Source organism: Protobothrops mucrosquamatus, unplaced genomic scaffold (genome assembly GCF_001527695.2).
Source record: "Protobothrops mucrosquamatus isolate PMUCROS unplaced genomic scaffold, P.Mucros_1.0 scaffold3224, whole genome shotgun sequence".
Classification (NCBI taxonomy): domain Eukaryota; kingdom Metazoa; phylum Chordata; class Lepidosauria; order Squamata; family Viperidae; genus Protobothrops; species Protobothrops mucrosquamatus.
Genome location: NW_015389221.1, coordinates 58,397 through 75,271, shown reverse-complemented (window position 1 = coordinate 75,271; position 16,875 = coordinate 58,397). Strand labels below are relative to the sequence as shown.

Below are 16,875 nucleotides of genomic sequence, written 5' to 3'. Positions count from 1 at the left end.
TTTACCACCTGTGGACTTCCAACTCCCAGAATTCCTGAGCCAGCTTATATAATGATGGTTCTCTGCTAATCCCCCATCTTAAAATTGTCACCATCTTGGAGCCCTCCTAGAGGACATTCTTACATTTTTGGTCTCATTTCAGAGTGATCCTTTCATGTCCCTGATGGGCTTAGGCTGCGGGATGGATTTTGATTCGGAGAAGGCATACAGGCAAGTTCACTGTGGCTGGGCAGGTGCTGAGAACTTAAGGCACCCATTGACTCATGGGGAAGGCAGAGTGTTCAGTGCTTTGGCGCAAAAAAAAAAAGTCTTGGGTAAGAGACAGAAATTAAACTTTAAGCCAATAGTTGCTGTGTGTTTCTCTTGATTCTGACATCCTCCGTTCCCTTGGTGTACCTAATGCAACTTTGTGGTCCATATGCTGAGCTCACCTGGTGGCTTTAGGGAGGCCACTCTTGGTCTTCATAGCCCAGGTGTGTTAAGGAGATGATCCTGCAAGGGAGATCAAGCTGATCACAAAGTGTTTGTAAAGATTGCTGGAAGAAAAGATGTATCTGTCCTGGGATGCTATGTAAAGCTCTGAATAAATACCAATAAATTAGAGTTCCGTTATTCACAATTCTTCATTTTTCAGGGACGTGGCCTGGCTCGGAGACTGCGATGAGGGCTGCCTGGCTTTGGCAGAGCTATTGGGATGGAAGGTATCTTTCCTGTTTCAAGAACAGCCCAGATGTAAAAATCAATGGGGTTCTCTTTGGCTCCCTCTGGGGTCTTATCGGGGGGAAAAGGGGTGGCTTGCCAACTCTGAGCAAATTAAGTTTCTGTTTAGTTCTTAGTTATCTTCCTCACGTGGTTTTCTCTGTTCTCCCCCCTCTCCCCCTTAGAAAGAACTGGAGGAACTTGTGAAAAATGAACACGCTGTCATTGAGGCCAAATCAGGGCAGACTGTGGGTGTCGGGGCAGGTGCTGATCGGCAACCAGCCAAGAAGCAAGAACAGAATCCATCTTTGGAGAAAGAAAAGCCACCTGCAAACAAAGAAGAATGAAGAGATTAGAGAAGATTGAAGAACTCTTACTTTTTGATAATTAAAAAAAAACCCACCTCGACACGAACTGGGGATGCTTGGGGCCTTCTTGTCTTGATTTCCTTAAGGCAAGCTGATAGGGTGTCTGCTTTTAGCTGTGGAAATTCCCTAGATGATTTTGGCCGAGTTACTTGTCACCCCCAAACTGCTCCTAAGCTGTTGGGAGAATGAGTGGAAGGAAGATTCTTCTGTAGGTTACTTTTCGCTGCTGGAAAAAAAAGGCAGGATCTAATTCTAACAAATAAACGAAGTAAAGGGCCTTGGCCATCTAGCATCAAAGAATTTGGGGGGAGGTCATGGAGTCCAAGGCCAATGTGGAATCCAAAATAGGTCTCATCGGCACGATTGAAGCCATGAACAGCTGAAATTATGATTGAATTGAAGTTTTAATTTAGCAGTATTTCTTGGAGATTTCTTTAGAATAGGGGTGCCCAACTTGGCGACTTTAAGACTTGTGGACTTCAATTCCCAGAATTCCCAAGGCAGCATGCTGCCTGGGGAATTCTGGGAGTTGGAGTCCATAAGTTGCCAAGATTGGACACCTCTGCTTTAGAGCCTCTCTTTATTAGTGTTGGGAGGGTGAGTTTGATTAATTTCCAGTTAACTTCAGAAATTTGTTCTAATTGCCTTAGAGAAAAAAACAGACAAAATGAGACTTGATTATAACTTCTGTTCAGCCCTTATTTATGGGCCTTCCTTCTTTCCTTCCTTCCTTCCTTCCTTCCTTCCTTCCTTCCTTCCTTCCTTCCTTCCTTCCTTCCTTCCTTCCTTCCTTCCTTCCTTCCTTCCTTCCTTCCTTCCTTCCTTCCTTCCTTCCTTCCTTCCTTCCTTCCTTCCTTCCTTCCAACCAAGGAAAGCACTTTTGGAGAAGCATAGTTTGAAGTGTTTCATTAAACTGTTGATTTATGCAGGGTAGCAGTTTTAACTCTCTGTGATGCTTTTGTTTCCATCATTTATATGAAGCTGTCATCTGTGACAATTAAATACAATCAGCTTGATACCACAAGATAATACGTTGGGGTGTTTTTTTTTCTGCCTTCCTGTATTTATTTCAAGAAGACCGGGTGTCATTAGTGTAGTTAACACCTGTTCTTGTGGCACAAATCAGCAAAACAGGTAGTAATTCAGGGGTTGGAGTTTAGTGTCCTCTAGCGGACACAAAGTGAAACTTGCTTTTACAAAGTTTCACATGGATGCAATCCTTCTCTGGTTTTTGTACTGAGAGGCAGCTATTAACTTTCTCCTCAGTTTTCTGGGGGTCATAGGTTACAGCAAAATAGCTCTGGGCACTAGCTGATAGCTCCCTGCCATCTATTGCAAGGTTTTTTTAATTGCTACAATTAAAGAAATTTCTATATTCTTCAGATAGAGGTACGAGAGGAGTATTTTATGATAAAAGCAACTCTTGAATGGTCTAGCTCAGGGGTAGGCAACCTTGGCTCTTTTATGACTCGTGGATTTCAACTCCCAGAATTCCTGAGCCAGCCGTGCTGAGGGGAAAGGGAGAGGTTTCCAAGCTGAGCCAGGCTGGCTCAGGAATTCTGGGAGTTGAAGAGCCAAGGTTGCCTATGCCTGATCTAGCTGCTAGCATAGGTAAGGGATTCACATACAAAGAGCTTGGTTTTATGTGCCAGTGTTTACATGTTACATACTATTTTTTTTGAAAAAAACATGGGTTATAATAGAAATTTGCAAAAGCATTCCCACTTTGGGGGAAGAAAAAACAAAACCCAAAGACCGTTGTTGGGCAACTCTTTCCTTAGATCTATTGAACTGTTACTAAAAGGTGTACAAGTTTCTAAAGATCTCTAGGAATAGGCTAAAGATTTGGAAAAAAAAGAAAGAAAACGGGAAATTGCTTTTTAAAGCACTTTTCACTTTGGAAGCATCACTAACTCCTTGAGCTTTTGTGCTAATGGCCTTCAGCGTTTCTCGACCTCGGCCTCTTTCAGATGTGTGGATTTCGGTTCCCAGAAATCCCCAGGTAGCCTACCCACACAGAGTTGCTGAGACTGACTTAAGACTTCTCTGAAGTTCATCTACCTGCCTCGGCCTCCTCAACAGTTCCATCGGGGGCCTCAGTTTTACCTTAAGGGAGTCTCTGCCCAAACTAATCTTCCTTCTTGCCTTTCAGCTTCACACAGCCGTGAGCTTTTCTTCCAGAATTCTTTCTCCTGGTGCATCGCGAATCTGTTGATCTAAGACCTGTGGCTCTGTTGGAAGGCTTTGAGAAAAAGAAAAAACAAATCTTAAATTCAAGAAGACGGCTCTTGAAAACTACTCAGCAGGATGGTATCGTATCACCTCTTAGTACCGGAGGCCATTGCTGAGAAGCGTATGTGGTGCGTTCATTTGTGAGCTTCGCAGAAGCAGCTGGTTGGTCATCGAAGAACCAAGAGGAACCTGGATTAAATTAGGTGTCTTTTCTGATCCAGCATATCTACTCAAATGTTTTTCTAACTTTTATTTTCTCTTTAGCTGCCTGCCTTTGAAGTGAACGGCGGAGGCCCCAGAGCCCACGTGAAGGCAATTGGTGGAGGTGTCGACCACATCCCTGCCTTCGTCTCCCACAGCCGAAAGTGCGTCAGCCCCTGCCTTTCTTCACTCACCTTTTGCTGATCCGTGAGTGGCCGCTGGCACAGAGATTTCGTAGCTGGCATTTCACCTTTCTGCCTGCCCGTCGCAAGGTAAGATCTTCTTCTAACTGTTGAGGGGGACATTTTGAGCAGAACTACAGGCTTCAGTTCAGAACAGGAAGGTTAAGGCAGGCTTGAGGAGAAAAGATTTACTTATCCCTACAAGCCTCGTGGAAGCCAACCCAAATCTCTTTAGGTAAAATCCTATTTCGGGGGCATGAGTGCTGGATTTATTGTTGCGTTCTTTGAGTTGGCTTGTTTTCTTGCAGAGGTTTCGTTATCCAAAGTAGGTAACATCATCAGTGTTAGTAAACCTCCCTCCTTACCAGCTACCACCTAGTTTGGGCGATGAAACGTCTGCAAGAAAGCAACCAAGCTCAGAGAGCACCAAGGACCCCCCTCATTTCAACCCTGGGCTACAAAACATTCCTCTTTGCTGGATTTATTGCCTGCTGCTAAAGCTTTTCGGGGGCCTCGGCTTGTTTGTTGGAGGAGATCCTGGGGCCTTAAACCACATTTTTGGGGTGCAGATATTCAAAGGCACCTAGAACTTTGCGGTACGTGTGGGAGGAAGGCCAGAAATGGCTGTTGGCACAACGGCATGAATTTGTTTGGCGTTTTGCTGAGCACTGAGCTTCTGCAGGCAGGATGTTTGTCTTCTTTTCAGAGCTGAGCATCGACTCTCTCCGCCATTTTGCCTGCTGACAGAGGCACGTGGGCGCGGGTCTCCCTTGCAGCCGGATCTGCTCTGGGCTACTAAGGCAGCCATTGAAGAGGAAGAGGCCGTTTGGAAGGGAAAACGTCCTCCTGAAGCACCTTCCCTGGACCCTGAACATCTTTCATTTAGATGTAGGTGTGTACGTATGATTACTTCTCCGAACGGTGGGATCTTTCAAGAGGGTGGGGCTTATGGGGTTAATTCCCTGTGGATGGAGGCCAGGAAGCATCTATTATCCGTTATAATGTATGGGATTAATATGTATTGACAAATACATTGGTGGTTTCAAATAGAGTTAAGGGTCCTTGGTGCTCTCTGAACTTGGTTGTTTTCATTTCATTACCCAAACGAGTAACAGACCCCCTGATGTGGCCTAGTTGGGTAAGGAAACATCTGCAAGAAAACCACCAAGCTCGGAGAGCATGAAGGACCCCACTGTCCTCCTCCTCCTCCCCCCTTTTCTTCTAACACTGATAATGTTACCTAGCTTGGTTCATGAAACATCTGCAAGCTCAGAGAGCGACTAGGACCCCTCATTTCAACCCTGAACTACAAATACTCTCCTCTACTGATCCATAGAATTCTTTAGTCATGGCAGATGGACTTTTGGAGAGCAAGTTTTACTGCATCCTATGAGAGCAAATTATTTATTGACTTGTCCCATTCGTATAGCCGCCCCCATCTCACCAATAAGCCACTCTTTCATCAGGTCATTGTTTAGTCGACCTGGGTCATGGACATGTCTTTCACCGCTGCTATCTTTTCCCCACCTGTGGAAACCCGGGGCCCAAATTCATCTCTCTGATGTCTTCTGCTTCTCCAGGAGAACATTCCGAGACCAGCCCTCAAAAGAAAAACAGCCTGGAAAGTTGGATCGGGAGAAGAGGACTTGCTGATTAACCGGAGTCTCGTGGGAATGAGCAATGATGGAGATCATGGTTGACGCCAGCAAAGAGCACATGGGAGCAGGCTCTCGGTAAGGAGAGGGTCTGTGTGCACGTCTGGGTCAAGAAAGAGGCATGCCTGTCTGCCCAGTAGGTTATGTGGAGAGCTTGTAGTCCGGTGTTTCTCAACCTCAACAACTTTGAAGATGTGTGGACTTCAACTCCTAGAATTCCTGGAAGGAGAAAGGGGAATGCTGGGAGTTGAAGTCCGTACAATGCCAATGTTGAGAAACGGGGTAGGACATCCAAGGACAGTCTTGTGTCACTTCTAAACCTGCCACGTTCGACCTGGTGTAGTTTCCGGCTAAAAAGCTGCTCTAATCTCAGTTCAGGAATAAATTTTGGCTGGACTCTCCATAGGAGGTGGGGCTACCACCCATTGGACAGCCAGGCAGTTCTGCTGACAGCTTCTTTTAAGACACTTGCCTATCCCAGGAAAAAGCCAGATGACATATATTGGGTTGCCTTCCTCTGCTGCGTTGAATTTATTTATTTATTTGGAAAATTTATATTGCCTCATACTCACTCACGGCAGCTTACAGGAAATAAAAACACAATAGAAAAGAAATAAAAATATTTTTTAGAAATGAAAATAATAAGACCAAGGTTTTCAAGAAGAGATTGGACAACCATTTGTCTGAAATGGGATAGGGTTTCCTGCCTGAGCAGGGGGTTGGACTAGTAGACCTCCAAGGTCCCTTCCGACTCTTTTATTTGGAAAATTTATATTGCCTCATACTCGCTCACGGCAGCTTACAGGAAATAAAAACACAATAGAAAAGAAATAAAAATATTTTTTAGAAATGAAAATAATAAAACCAAGGTTTTCAAGAAGAGATTGGACAACCATTTGTCTGAAATGGGATAGGGTTTCCTGCCTGAGCAGAGGGCTGGACTAGTAGACCTCCAAGGTCCCTTCCGACTCTTTTATTCTGTTACACTGTTTGGGTTGAATAAATTAACCATTGGCCGGTTCACACCACAAGCCGAGCCGTCAACTCTGCTTTAACAATGGCAGAAGCTGGGCTGATTTAATAAAATCAACCCATGCTGGGACTCGGAGTGGGACCTTGTGCAAATCCCACCTATGATCAAAATTTATTTATTCCATCCTCTAGTATATTATATTAAAAGTAGCATATGAGACCGGAGTTATTTTGGCAGCAAAAAGCCAACCGGCCTGCCTTCGGCTTCTTTTCTTTGCGTTTTCTCTTTTGTAGGTCAGAGAAGACGGCGGGGTTTGGAAACCCCAGCCATCGCACCCCACTTCTGGACAGGCTCTCGGCCACGAGGGGCGTTTGGGAGCTTCTGGACGTCCAGCCAGAGCAAGTCAAAAAGCTGCTCTCGCCGCACCGACTGGGGGTGAATAACTGACCCTTTTTTAGAAGGGCTAAAAACTCAGGTTTTCTTTCCTGAAAACTCAGGACTCCGGATTTGTTGGGATTGGGCCAATTGGGTCCTCTGTACAGGTAGTCCTCTACTTACGACCACCGTTGAGCCCAGAATTTCCATGGCTAAGCGAGGCATTTGTTAAGTTGAGTTTCGCCCGTTTTGTGACCTTTCTTGCCACAGTCACTAAGTGAACCACTGCAGTTGTTAAATTAGTAACAGGGTGGTTAAGTGAATCTGGCTCTCCCCTTGATTGACGTTTGCTGGCCGGAAGGTCGCAGAAAAGGGGACTACGTGACGGCAGGACACTGCAGCCGTCTTAAGTGACCGAATTTTGATCACGCGGCTGGGGATGCTGCAATGGTCGTTAAGCGCAAAAACCAGTCATAAGTCCCTTTTTTCAAGTGCTCCTGTAACTTTGAATGGCCATTAAATCAATGGTGGTAAGTCAAGGCCTGCCTGTTCCTGAGTTTACTTGCCAGACCTGTTTTGTGGCTTCCAGTACACAGGTTTGAAAGGGTAGGAAATTAAATTAAATTAAATTAAATCTCGCTAACATCTCCTGTAGGTGTAATCCTTCAATTACAATCCGCCCTGTATCTGCTGGATTACACTTCCCATCCTCCCCTAGCTACCAATGGCAGTTGATGATTGAGGGGGGATGATAGGTTGCTTTGTCCCAAAGGTGCTTTTTCAAGAGGCAACTGGACTTTCTGGTTTTTCTTTGAAGATGTTTTGCTTCTTAGCCAAGAAGCTTCTTCAGCTCTGACTGGATGGTGAGGAATGGAAGGATTTGCAGAGGAGACAGACAGACAGACAGACAGATAGATAACCTTTATTGTCAGATAGATAGGTAGGTAGGTAGGTAGGCAGGCAGGCAGGCAGGCAGACAGACAGCCTTTATAGATAGATAGATAGACAGACAGACAGACAGACAGACAGACAGACAGACAGACAGACAGATAACCTTTATTGTCAGATAGAGAGACAGACAGACAGACAGACAGACAGACAGACAGATACAGATAACCTTTATTGTCAGATAGAGAGACAGACAGACAGACAGACAGACAGACAGACAGACAGACAGATACAGATAACCTTTATTGTCAGATAGATAGATAGATAGATAGACAGACAGACAGACAGACAGACAGACAGACAGACAGACAGACAGACAGACAGACAGATTTTATTGTCATTTTTTACTGTGGGCACAAAGGCACACATTAAAAATGAAATTTAGTTGCTTGCTCTCAAAGTGTACACATACATAACACACATTTAAACATACCATGTGCAACATGTGTATAGACCTGCACCCTTACATATAAGTAACATATAAAGATTCATCACTGTCCATCTTGAATAGAGGGAGTAGAGAGAAGATAGCACTCCCACATCCCCCATTCTTTTGGTTTTTAGCTTTCTGTTTAATCCTCTTAATTTTAATCACTTGGTATCGTCGTTTGTACCTTTTTATTATATTTTAAGCCTTCCAGAGTGGCCGTCACAGGGAGATGGGTTGCCTAAACGTTTAACGAATATAAATCCTACTGGAAGGGTGAGAGAAATGGGTGTTTAGGAGAACGGTGATAGTTTCGCTTTGTGATGTGATTTTCCAGCAACCCTGCTGTCTCCCTTTTCACCTCTTCCAGTCCTTCATCGTTGCTACCAACGGGAATGACGCCGTCAAGACACTTTACCTCCGGTTACCTGAAAGTGACAATAAGGTTGTTGGCCTTTTCCCTCTTGAAGACACTCCAGGTGAGTCAGTTTGGTACTTGAGCCTTCTATCCCTGGGAGGTGAACAGGGACACGTGGCACTCTTGTGGAATGATACAGCATTAAGCTGCATTTTCAAACCAGTGCGAAAAATATATTCAGACCGTCTTAACGTAAGCCGCCCTGAGTCCCTCGGGAGAAGGGCGGGGTATAAATTAAAGTAATAATAATAATAATAATAATACAAGAGAATCTTCGCAGCTCAGGGTTGAGCTGAGGGGTCCTTGGTGCTTTCTGAGCTCCGTGGTTTCCTTGTAGACGTTTCGTGACCCAACTAGGTAACATCTTCAATGCTAGAAAGTGGGGGAGTTGTGAAGGGGAGGAGGAGGAGGAGGACTGTGGGTCTTTCGTGCGCTCTCTGAGCTTGATTCTTTTCTTGCAGATGTTTCACTACCTAACTAGCTAGAATTATCAGTGCTATACGAGAGTGGGTTTATGGGGAGGAGGAAGAGAAGGAGAAGGAGATTGTGGGATCCTTGGTGTTCTCTGAGTTCGGTGGTTTCCTTGCAGACGTTTCATGACCCAACTAAGGAACATCTTCAGTGCTAGAAAGGAGGGGGGTTGTGAGGAGGAGACAACTGTGGGGTCCTTGGTGCTTTCTGAGCTTGGTAGTTTTTGCAGATACTTCATTATCCAACCTGGGAACATCTTCAGTGCTAGAAAGGAGGGGGGTTGTGAGGAGGAGGGGGGGAGGAGGAGGAGGAAGGACTGTGGAGTCCTGGGTGTTCTCTGAGCTTGGTGGTTTTGTTGCAGACGTTTCATGACCCAACTAGGTATCCTCATCAGTGCTAGAAGAGAGTATATTTATGGGGAGGAGGAGGAGGAGATTGTGGGGTCCTTGGTGCTTTCTGAGCTTGGTAGGTTTTTGCAGACCTTTCATTACCCAACTGGGGAACATCTTCAGTGCTAGAAGGGAGGGGGGTTGTGAAGCCCATCTATTCCACGCGGCCGGCCTGGCGTAGTTTTGATTGGGCTTTGCTAGGGGTTTTATATGGGGTATTTTAGAGCAGGCTTTTTATTCAATATTTATTGTGATTTTTATTATTGCCTGTTCACCGCCCTGAGTCCCGTAAGGGAGATAGGGCGGTATATAAATTTAAATAATAAATAAAATAAAATAAATAAATAAGTGGGGGAGAAAGAGGAGGAGGAGGAGAACTGTGGGTTCTTTGGTGCTTTCTGAGCTTGGCGCTTTTCTTGCAGACCTTTCCTTACCAAACTAGGCAATGCCCCCACACTGATGATGTTACCTGGTTTGGTGAGGAAACATCTGCAAGAAAACTTACCAAGCTCAGAAAGCACCAGGGACCCCACAGTCCTAACCCTTCATGACGGAAAGACTTGGGGGTTTCTTTCCCACGAGGAGGCTGCACGAATGAACGCTCTGAATCTGTCTTCAGCTTTCGGGGTTCTAGAGCTAAGACACGCAGAGGAGAAGCCAGGAGACCTTCCTTTCCCTTCTCTGGCACACACACCCCCCCCCCCCCGAATTTCACTTCCCTGCTCGATCTCACGACGAGAATCAGAAGGGTGGGAAATAGGAAATGTCCATGCTTGAACTACTTCCTTGCCCCAGTTGCCGGACCTCAACACTCATCTTGTCTCGTCTGGGGAATTTCAAAACATCATTTCCTTCTACTTAAAAAAAAAAGGGAAGTAGTTTGGAGAAGCTGGCAAGGGCCAGTTCTCACAGGGCGCACACTTGCCTTGTGAACTGGCAACCACCTTAGATTCTTGACCGAGAGACTGGCCGTTTGGGCTAACTTTTTCCCTCCGGTCCCCGACTCGGGTTGTTTTATCATCTGCGTCCCCCTGAATTTGGCGTTCCCCGTCTCTGGGCTGAACCACAGGTGAGGAATTACTTCCTTGGGCTAAACCGGCGTTTGTTATCCTAGCTTGCTTCTAGGGAAAGCAATGTACTGGATATATAGAGCTGGATTCTTTCTCTTTTCTCTCTCTCTCTGAAGTGGGACAGCTGCTTCCCACGTAAACTTAAGGAAATGAACAAGGGAGAGAAGCCCCTTTCTCATCAAGAGGAAGAAAAGCAGGGGGTCCACGGCAGGGGGAGGAGGGGTCTACTTTAGAGACTTTAACAAATGTCTCGCTGAGCAACATCAATTTTGGGCTCTCTTGGGATCGTAGGTTGAGGACTAGCAGTACTAGAACTATAAATCATGCTGGGAAATTGAATCCTGGAAGAATCAGGACAGAGAAAAGGGGGGGGGGAATGTTTTTTACACAATGCACAATTAAGCTTTGGAATGTGTGATTCTGAGATGAGGCGCTGGGGACCAGTTTATCTGGCTTTTAAAAAGGGAGTAATTTGTAGAATTCCCAGGGAATAACAGGTCTTGGTCTTGATGGCCTTGGGACTGTCCCTGAAGGCCATCTGCTGGTTGGCTGACCACTGTAAGAGCAGGCTACTGGGTTAGATAATAGGCTAAAGATCTGATCGTGTCGATTTATGTTCTCAAAGCTATTTTATTTTACATACAGTATTCAGCTGTTTGTGCCATCCACTATCAAAAGATCCTCGAGACGTTGTAGATTTTAAACTATGTTAATATTTATTGGAAAGCTTACACTATAGCTTTTGTGTGTCTTGCCTCAATATAGAAGGAAACCTTGATACTTTCAAAAGAAGAGGCTCTTGGCATATGAAAAACAGAGTTTTCAGGATCTTATCCCTGCCCTGAAGGAAGGAAGTATATGGAGAATATACACAAAAACATAGAATCAGAATCCTAAGGCTGGAAGGGACCTCTGGAGGTCTTCTAGTCCAACCCCCCCCCCCCCCGCTCAAGGCAGGAGTCTCTTATTTCATCCTGCTTGTGCAGTCTTTTCTTGAAAGCCTCCAGTGATGCAGCACCCACAACTTCTGAAGGCAAGCTGTTGCATCGACTGATCGTTCTCCCTGTCAGGAAATTTCTCCTTAGTTCTAAGCTGGGATCTCCCCCTGACCCAATCCATCCATCCCTCCCACTTGGTTCAATATTTTCTTTTTCCCCTGCTGGTTGATTACCTCTTCCTGAGATGATCCGGGCGCTGAGATCTTTTTTTTTTCCAGACCAGAAGCCTCAGGAGTTGAATTTCAGACTTCCTTATGCCCTCCAGAAGCTCAGTTGTGACCTACGGATATGTCCCAATCAACCAAGGGAGCCGTTGAGTCAGGCTGTTGAGGCATCCTGCAAGTCATTTTCCAGGCTCTTTTCTCTTTTTTCCTCTTTACCTCCAGTTGGAAATTGTGAAGAAAAAAAAAATGGGAAGAGGTTATTCTGACCATAAAGCATGTGCCCTCATTAGTAACCGCCAGCCAAAGATGAACCCTTCCTTTGTGTCCCCCACCCCCCCATGGCGATCGCCTACAGATAGTCCAAAGTTTCTGTTGCTGAGCAAGACAGCTGCTAAGTGGATTTCCACCCGTTGTGTGACCTTCCTTGCCACAATTCTTAAGTGAATCACTGCAGTTGTTAAGTAATACGGTTGTGAAGTGAATCTGGCTTCTTCCCCCTTTGACTTTGCGTGTCAGAAGGTCACAAAAGGGGATCACGTGACCCCGGGGACACTGTGACCGTCCTAAATATGAGTCAGTTGCCAAGCGGCTGGATTTTGATTACGTGACCACGGGGATGCTGCAACGGTCGTAAGTGGGGGAAATGATCATGAAGTCACTTTTTTCAACGCCCTTGTAACTTCAAACGGTCACTAAACAAATGATTCTTTCTTTCTTTCCTTCCTTCCTTCCTTCCTTCCTTCCTTCCTTCTTTCTTTCTTTCCTTCCTTCCTTCCTTCCTTCCTTCCTTCCTTCCTTCCTTCCTTCCTTCCTTCCTTCCTTCCTTCCTTCCTTCCTTCCTTCCTTCTTTCTTTCTTTCTTTCTTTCTTTCTTTCTTTCACCAGCAGCCATTCACCTCAAAGGTTCTCAGCTGTACTTCAGAAACCTTTTGGAACTGATTGGCTTTCATTTTGTGAGCAGGTGAGCACCAGGGAGAGGGAGGTGGTGGTGTTGAAGTGGGCTGGGGGAACCTACGGGTGCTGAATGTGACCTTAATTAATTTGGTAAGCGCCAGATATTTCTGAGATCCAAGGGCAGGCTCCTAGCAGCTGCCCTTTCCCAAATGTTTCGTTTCCCTAGAAGACCTTCCCAGCTCTTGAGTCAAAAGAGGAGGTTTGGGCAGGCTTTGAGGAAACATGTAGGGGTAGGAAAGAAATCTCAAGACCACACCTCTCAAATAGGCTAGGAGCCCCCCACTTTAAAACAACCGCCCTGATGCAAAGTTTTAATCTTTAAGGGCTCGTTTTAACCTTTTAATCCCTCAACTATTTTTTACTTGCTTCTATCATTTATAAGCCACCCAGAGTCCCCTTGTATTGGAGATGGGCAGCGTAGAAATTTAACGGATTGTCAGAATCCAATTATATTTCAATTCTAGCTACCTACTCTGGAAAAAGATCCATTTCTTACTCTTTGTGGATTCTGTCATATTACGAAAGGGGAGGAGGGAGCAAGGGGGTTTATGACTCTCACTTCCTTCATTTAAACTACAAAGGACTGGATGTGATTCTTATCAAGAGGACTGACCATAACAACATGGCCATCGCCTTTCATCTACTCTCTCTCTCTCTGAAGTCTCCCTTCTGCCGGCAGTGAGGAAAAAGGGGGTGGAAATGGAACGCCTGGGATTGTCGCTGGAAGGACGGTGGGGTGGGGTGGGGGGGCTGCTTGGGAACACTTAAAACATTGAATGGTAGGGGCTGGACCCTCAGATCCTGTCTAGAACGCCTGCAACCATCTTCTCTTAATAAAGATGCCTGTTGGAAGAGAGATTCCAAGAGTTCTGTCTTCTTAAGATGTAACGTGGGGTGGGTCCTTACATTAGACAGGAAAAGGCAGCACAGAAGACCTGCCTTGAGCCAAGAGCGGGTGTCATTTTTGTAACTCTGCTTCTCTTCCAGGGATATCCTGCCCTGTTTGCTCAGGGTCCCCCACGTCCTTCAGCTTCCCGGCAGAGCCGATTTAGATGCAGTTGCCACCTTGGGTGCAAGTGAGTGAGAATACACCCCCCCCATTCCCCTCTGGTATTTGGGGAGAGTTTGCCGGTTTAGGTTGCTTAAGGAGAACCCCACCCTCCCCCAGAAGCCCCCTAAGACAGTGGGGAATTCTGGGAGTTGAAGTCCACCCATCTTAAAGTTTCCAAGGTTGAAAAACACTGCCCTAAGAGCCCCTGTTCTCCATTTCCTGTTGTTTCTTTTGGTTTGTTTTTCATCCAACAGCATTCTGGGCGATGCCTCTTCATCCCGCCAACGGCCTGGCCCCAGACGAAGCCGAAGCCAGCGGCCCGGAACCCAAGGCGGACCTGCTGAAGTCCGAGCAGCCCTCTTGCTCCATCCGCGTGACCTCCGAGGACGCCGCCCTCTGCATCGTGAACCCGCTCTTCCTTTCCGTGCACAGCGACATCGAGTGGCTCGACCTGGCCCCCGGCCTGTACCACTCGAGGGGCAGGGGGGGATCCCTGCGCCTCGCCAATGGCTCCGCAAGGCCAGAAGCCCCAGTTGGTCTGGAGCGTCTCAAGTCTCGGGAAGAGGAGGAGAAGGGGGGGAAAGGTAAGATTGGGGCAGCTGTCCGGGTCGTTGGTATAAAGATGATGATGATGATAATAATAATAATAATAATAATAATAATAATAATAATAATAATAATAATAATAATAATAATAATAATAATAATAATAATAATAATAATAATAATAATAATAATAATAATAATAATAATAATGCTCTTTGAGAACACTGTTTACCAAGAGAAGAGAATCTTTGTAGCTCGGGATCGAACTGTGAGGTCTCTGGTGCTCTCTGAGCTTGGTGGTTGTCTTGCAGACGTTTCATTACCAAACTAGGGAACCTCATCAGTGCCAGCTGTAGCACTGATGACATTACCTAGTTTGGTAATGAAATGTTTGCAAGATAACCACCAAGCTCAGGGAGCACTAAGGAAGCCATTGTCTCCTCCTCCTCCTCCTCCTCCTCCACTCCACAAACCCTACTCCCTTCTAGCATTGATGACGCTACCTAGTTGGGTTATGAAACGTTTGCAGGAAAACCACCCAGCTCAGGGAGCACTAAGGATGCCGTCTCCTACTACTATTACTACTACTACTACTACTCCCTTCTAGCATTGATGACGCTACCTAGTTGGGTTATTAAATGTCTGCAAGAAAACCACCCAGCTCAGGGAGCACTAAGGATGCCGTCTCCTCCTCCTCTTCTTCTTCTTCTTCTTCTTCCTCCTCCTCCTCCTCCTCCTTCTCCTCCTCCTCCTCCTCCTCCTCCTCCTCCTCCTCCCTTCTAGCATTGATGACGCTACCTAGTTGGGTTATGAAACGTCTGCAAGAAAACCACCCAGCTCAGGGAGCACTAAGGATGCCATTGTCTCCTCCTCCTCCTCCTCCTCCTCCTCCTCCTCCTCTCCACAAACCCTTCTAGCATTGATGACGCTACCTAGTTGGGTTATGAAATGTCTGCAAGAAAACCACCCAGCTCAGAGAGCACCAAGGACCCCACAATTGTCGTCGTCCTCCTGTACTCTACAAACCCCACTCTCTACTCTAGGACTGATGATGTTCCCTAGTTGGGTCATGAAACATCTGCAAGGAAACCCCCAAGCTCAGAGAGCCCCCAGGAGCCCCCCAGCCCAACCCTGAGCTACAAAGCTTCTCTTCTCTCAGTAGCTACCACTGTGTAATATGACCAGTTGGCCTCCTGGGTGGTAGATAGAATAACACAGACTGGCTAACATGCCCATAGACTCCTTCCTCGCCCCTCTCTTCCCCGCAGACCCTCCGTCCTGCTCAGCCTCCGGGCAAGGGGATTTCCTTCCTCGCAGACCCTCCTGGAACAGTTCAGAAACCGAGGCACCTCCCTGGTCCCCTACTCTGCCCCAAAACCAGGGCCGCTCTCGCCACCGCGTCTCCTGGGTGGAAGGCATCTCGGCCGACGCTTTCCCCAGCTTGAAAAAAGCCCGGTCCGATTCCTTGTTGCTGAACGACTCCATGTTGCTGCCTCTCATCCCGGAACTGGATTCGCTGTCCATCAGCAGCGTGGAGGACGAGGGCGAGGGGCTCCCTCCCGCCACCCCGTCTCCGCAGAAGAGACGGCGCCCCTCCTCGGCCACCTTCACCCACAAGGTGCTCTACCGTCTCTCGGCCATGAGCAGCGCCCTCACCGGCTTCCTCTCGCTCGAGCGCCGGGTGGCCAAGCGGGTGCAAGAGCTGGTCCAGGAGCCCACCTCGGACGTGGGAGGCCTGGTGCAGAACTTCGTGGAGCACATGCAGCAGGGAGCCGGGGCCCGCCACCCCACCAGCACCGACATGCTCCAGGAGACGCGGCAGATGATCAGCAACCTGAAGTGCTACCTGTGCGAAAGCTCGGATCTGCGCACCGCCTACTGGGAATACGCCGACGCCGAGGAACTGGATCTCGGTAGGGGAACGGGGCCTGCTGGGAGATTTTTGTGGGGGGTGTGTGTGTGTGTGTCTGAAAATGATCCATTTGGGATAGCGGTGATGGCTGCGCAACAGAGGTGCTGAATAACAGCTGGCAGGATCTGCCCTGTGTACAGGCGGGCCTTGACGGTTCATTTAGCGACTGTTTGAAGTTACAGCGGCACAGAAAAAAAGGACCATTTTTCACACTTAACAACGTTGCAGCCTCTCTGGGGTCACATGATCAGAATCCAGATGCTTGGCAATGATGGTTGCCGTGTCGCAAGGTCATGCGATTACGTTTCATGACTAATAATAATAATAATAATAATAATAATAATAATAATAATATAAAGTTGGAAGGGACCTTGGAGGTCATCTAGTCCAACCCCCTGCTCAGGCAGGAAACCCTATCCCATTTCAGACAAATGGCTGTCCAGTCTCTTCTTAAAAACTTCCAGTGTTGGAGCATTCACCGCTTCTGGAGGCAGGTTGTTCCACTGGTTAATTGTTCTCACTGTCAGGAAGTTTCTCCTTAGTTCTAGGTTGCTTCTCTCCTTGATCAGTTTCCACCCGTTGCTTCTTGTCCTGCCTTCAGGTGCTTTGGAGAATAGCTTGACTCCCTCTTCTTTGGGGCAGCCCCTGAGAGATTGGAAGACTGCTATCGTGTCCCCCCTCGTCCTTCTCTTCGTTAAACCAGACAGACCCAAGTCCACTTAACAACTGCGTAACTCACTTAACAACTGCAGGAATTCCCTCAACACCGGTGGCAAGAAAGGTCCTCTCTGAGCTGGGTGCTTTTCTTGCAGACCTTTCATTACCAAACTAGGTAACATCATC

General features: G+C 46.9%; 2 protein-coding genes across 2 annotated transcripts in view; both read left to right on the top strand.

Moving 5' to 3' along the window:
• The window catches only part of SIRT2 (sirtuin 2), a 12,197-nt gene extending 11,103 nt beyond the window's left edge, over positions 1-1,094 (top strand). Inside the window, exons 14-16 of the mRNA XM_015826669.1 lie at positions 143-210; positions 635-701; positions 885-1,094. Coding sequence (XP_015682155.1) covers positions 143-210; positions 635-701; positions 885-1,046 — 297 coding nt within the window. The 3' untranslated portion in view covers positions 1,047-1,094. The remainder of the gene's footprint in view (positions 1-142; positions 211-634; positions 702-884) is intronic.
• A 4,271-nt stretch (positions 1,095-5,365) lies between these two features.
• The window catches only part of RINL (Ras and Rab interactor like), a 19,032-nt gene continuing 7,522 nt past the window's right edge, over positions 5,366-16,875 (top strand). The window contains exons 1-7 of the mRNA XM_029286270.1: positions 5,366-5,415; positions 6,604-6,745; positions 8,431-8,539; positions 12,455-12,530; positions 13,511-13,599; positions 13,829-14,158; positions 15,389-16,033. Of these exons, the coding sequence (XP_029142103.1) occupies positions 5,366-5,415; positions 6,604-6,745; positions 8,431-8,539; positions 12,455-12,530; positions 13,511-13,599; positions 13,829-14,158; positions 15,389-16,033 (1,441 nt within the window). The remainder of the gene's footprint in view (positions 5,416-6,603; positions 6,746-8,430; positions 8,540-12,454; positions 12,531-13,510; positions 13,600-13,828; positions 14,159-15,388; positions 16,034-16,875) is intronic.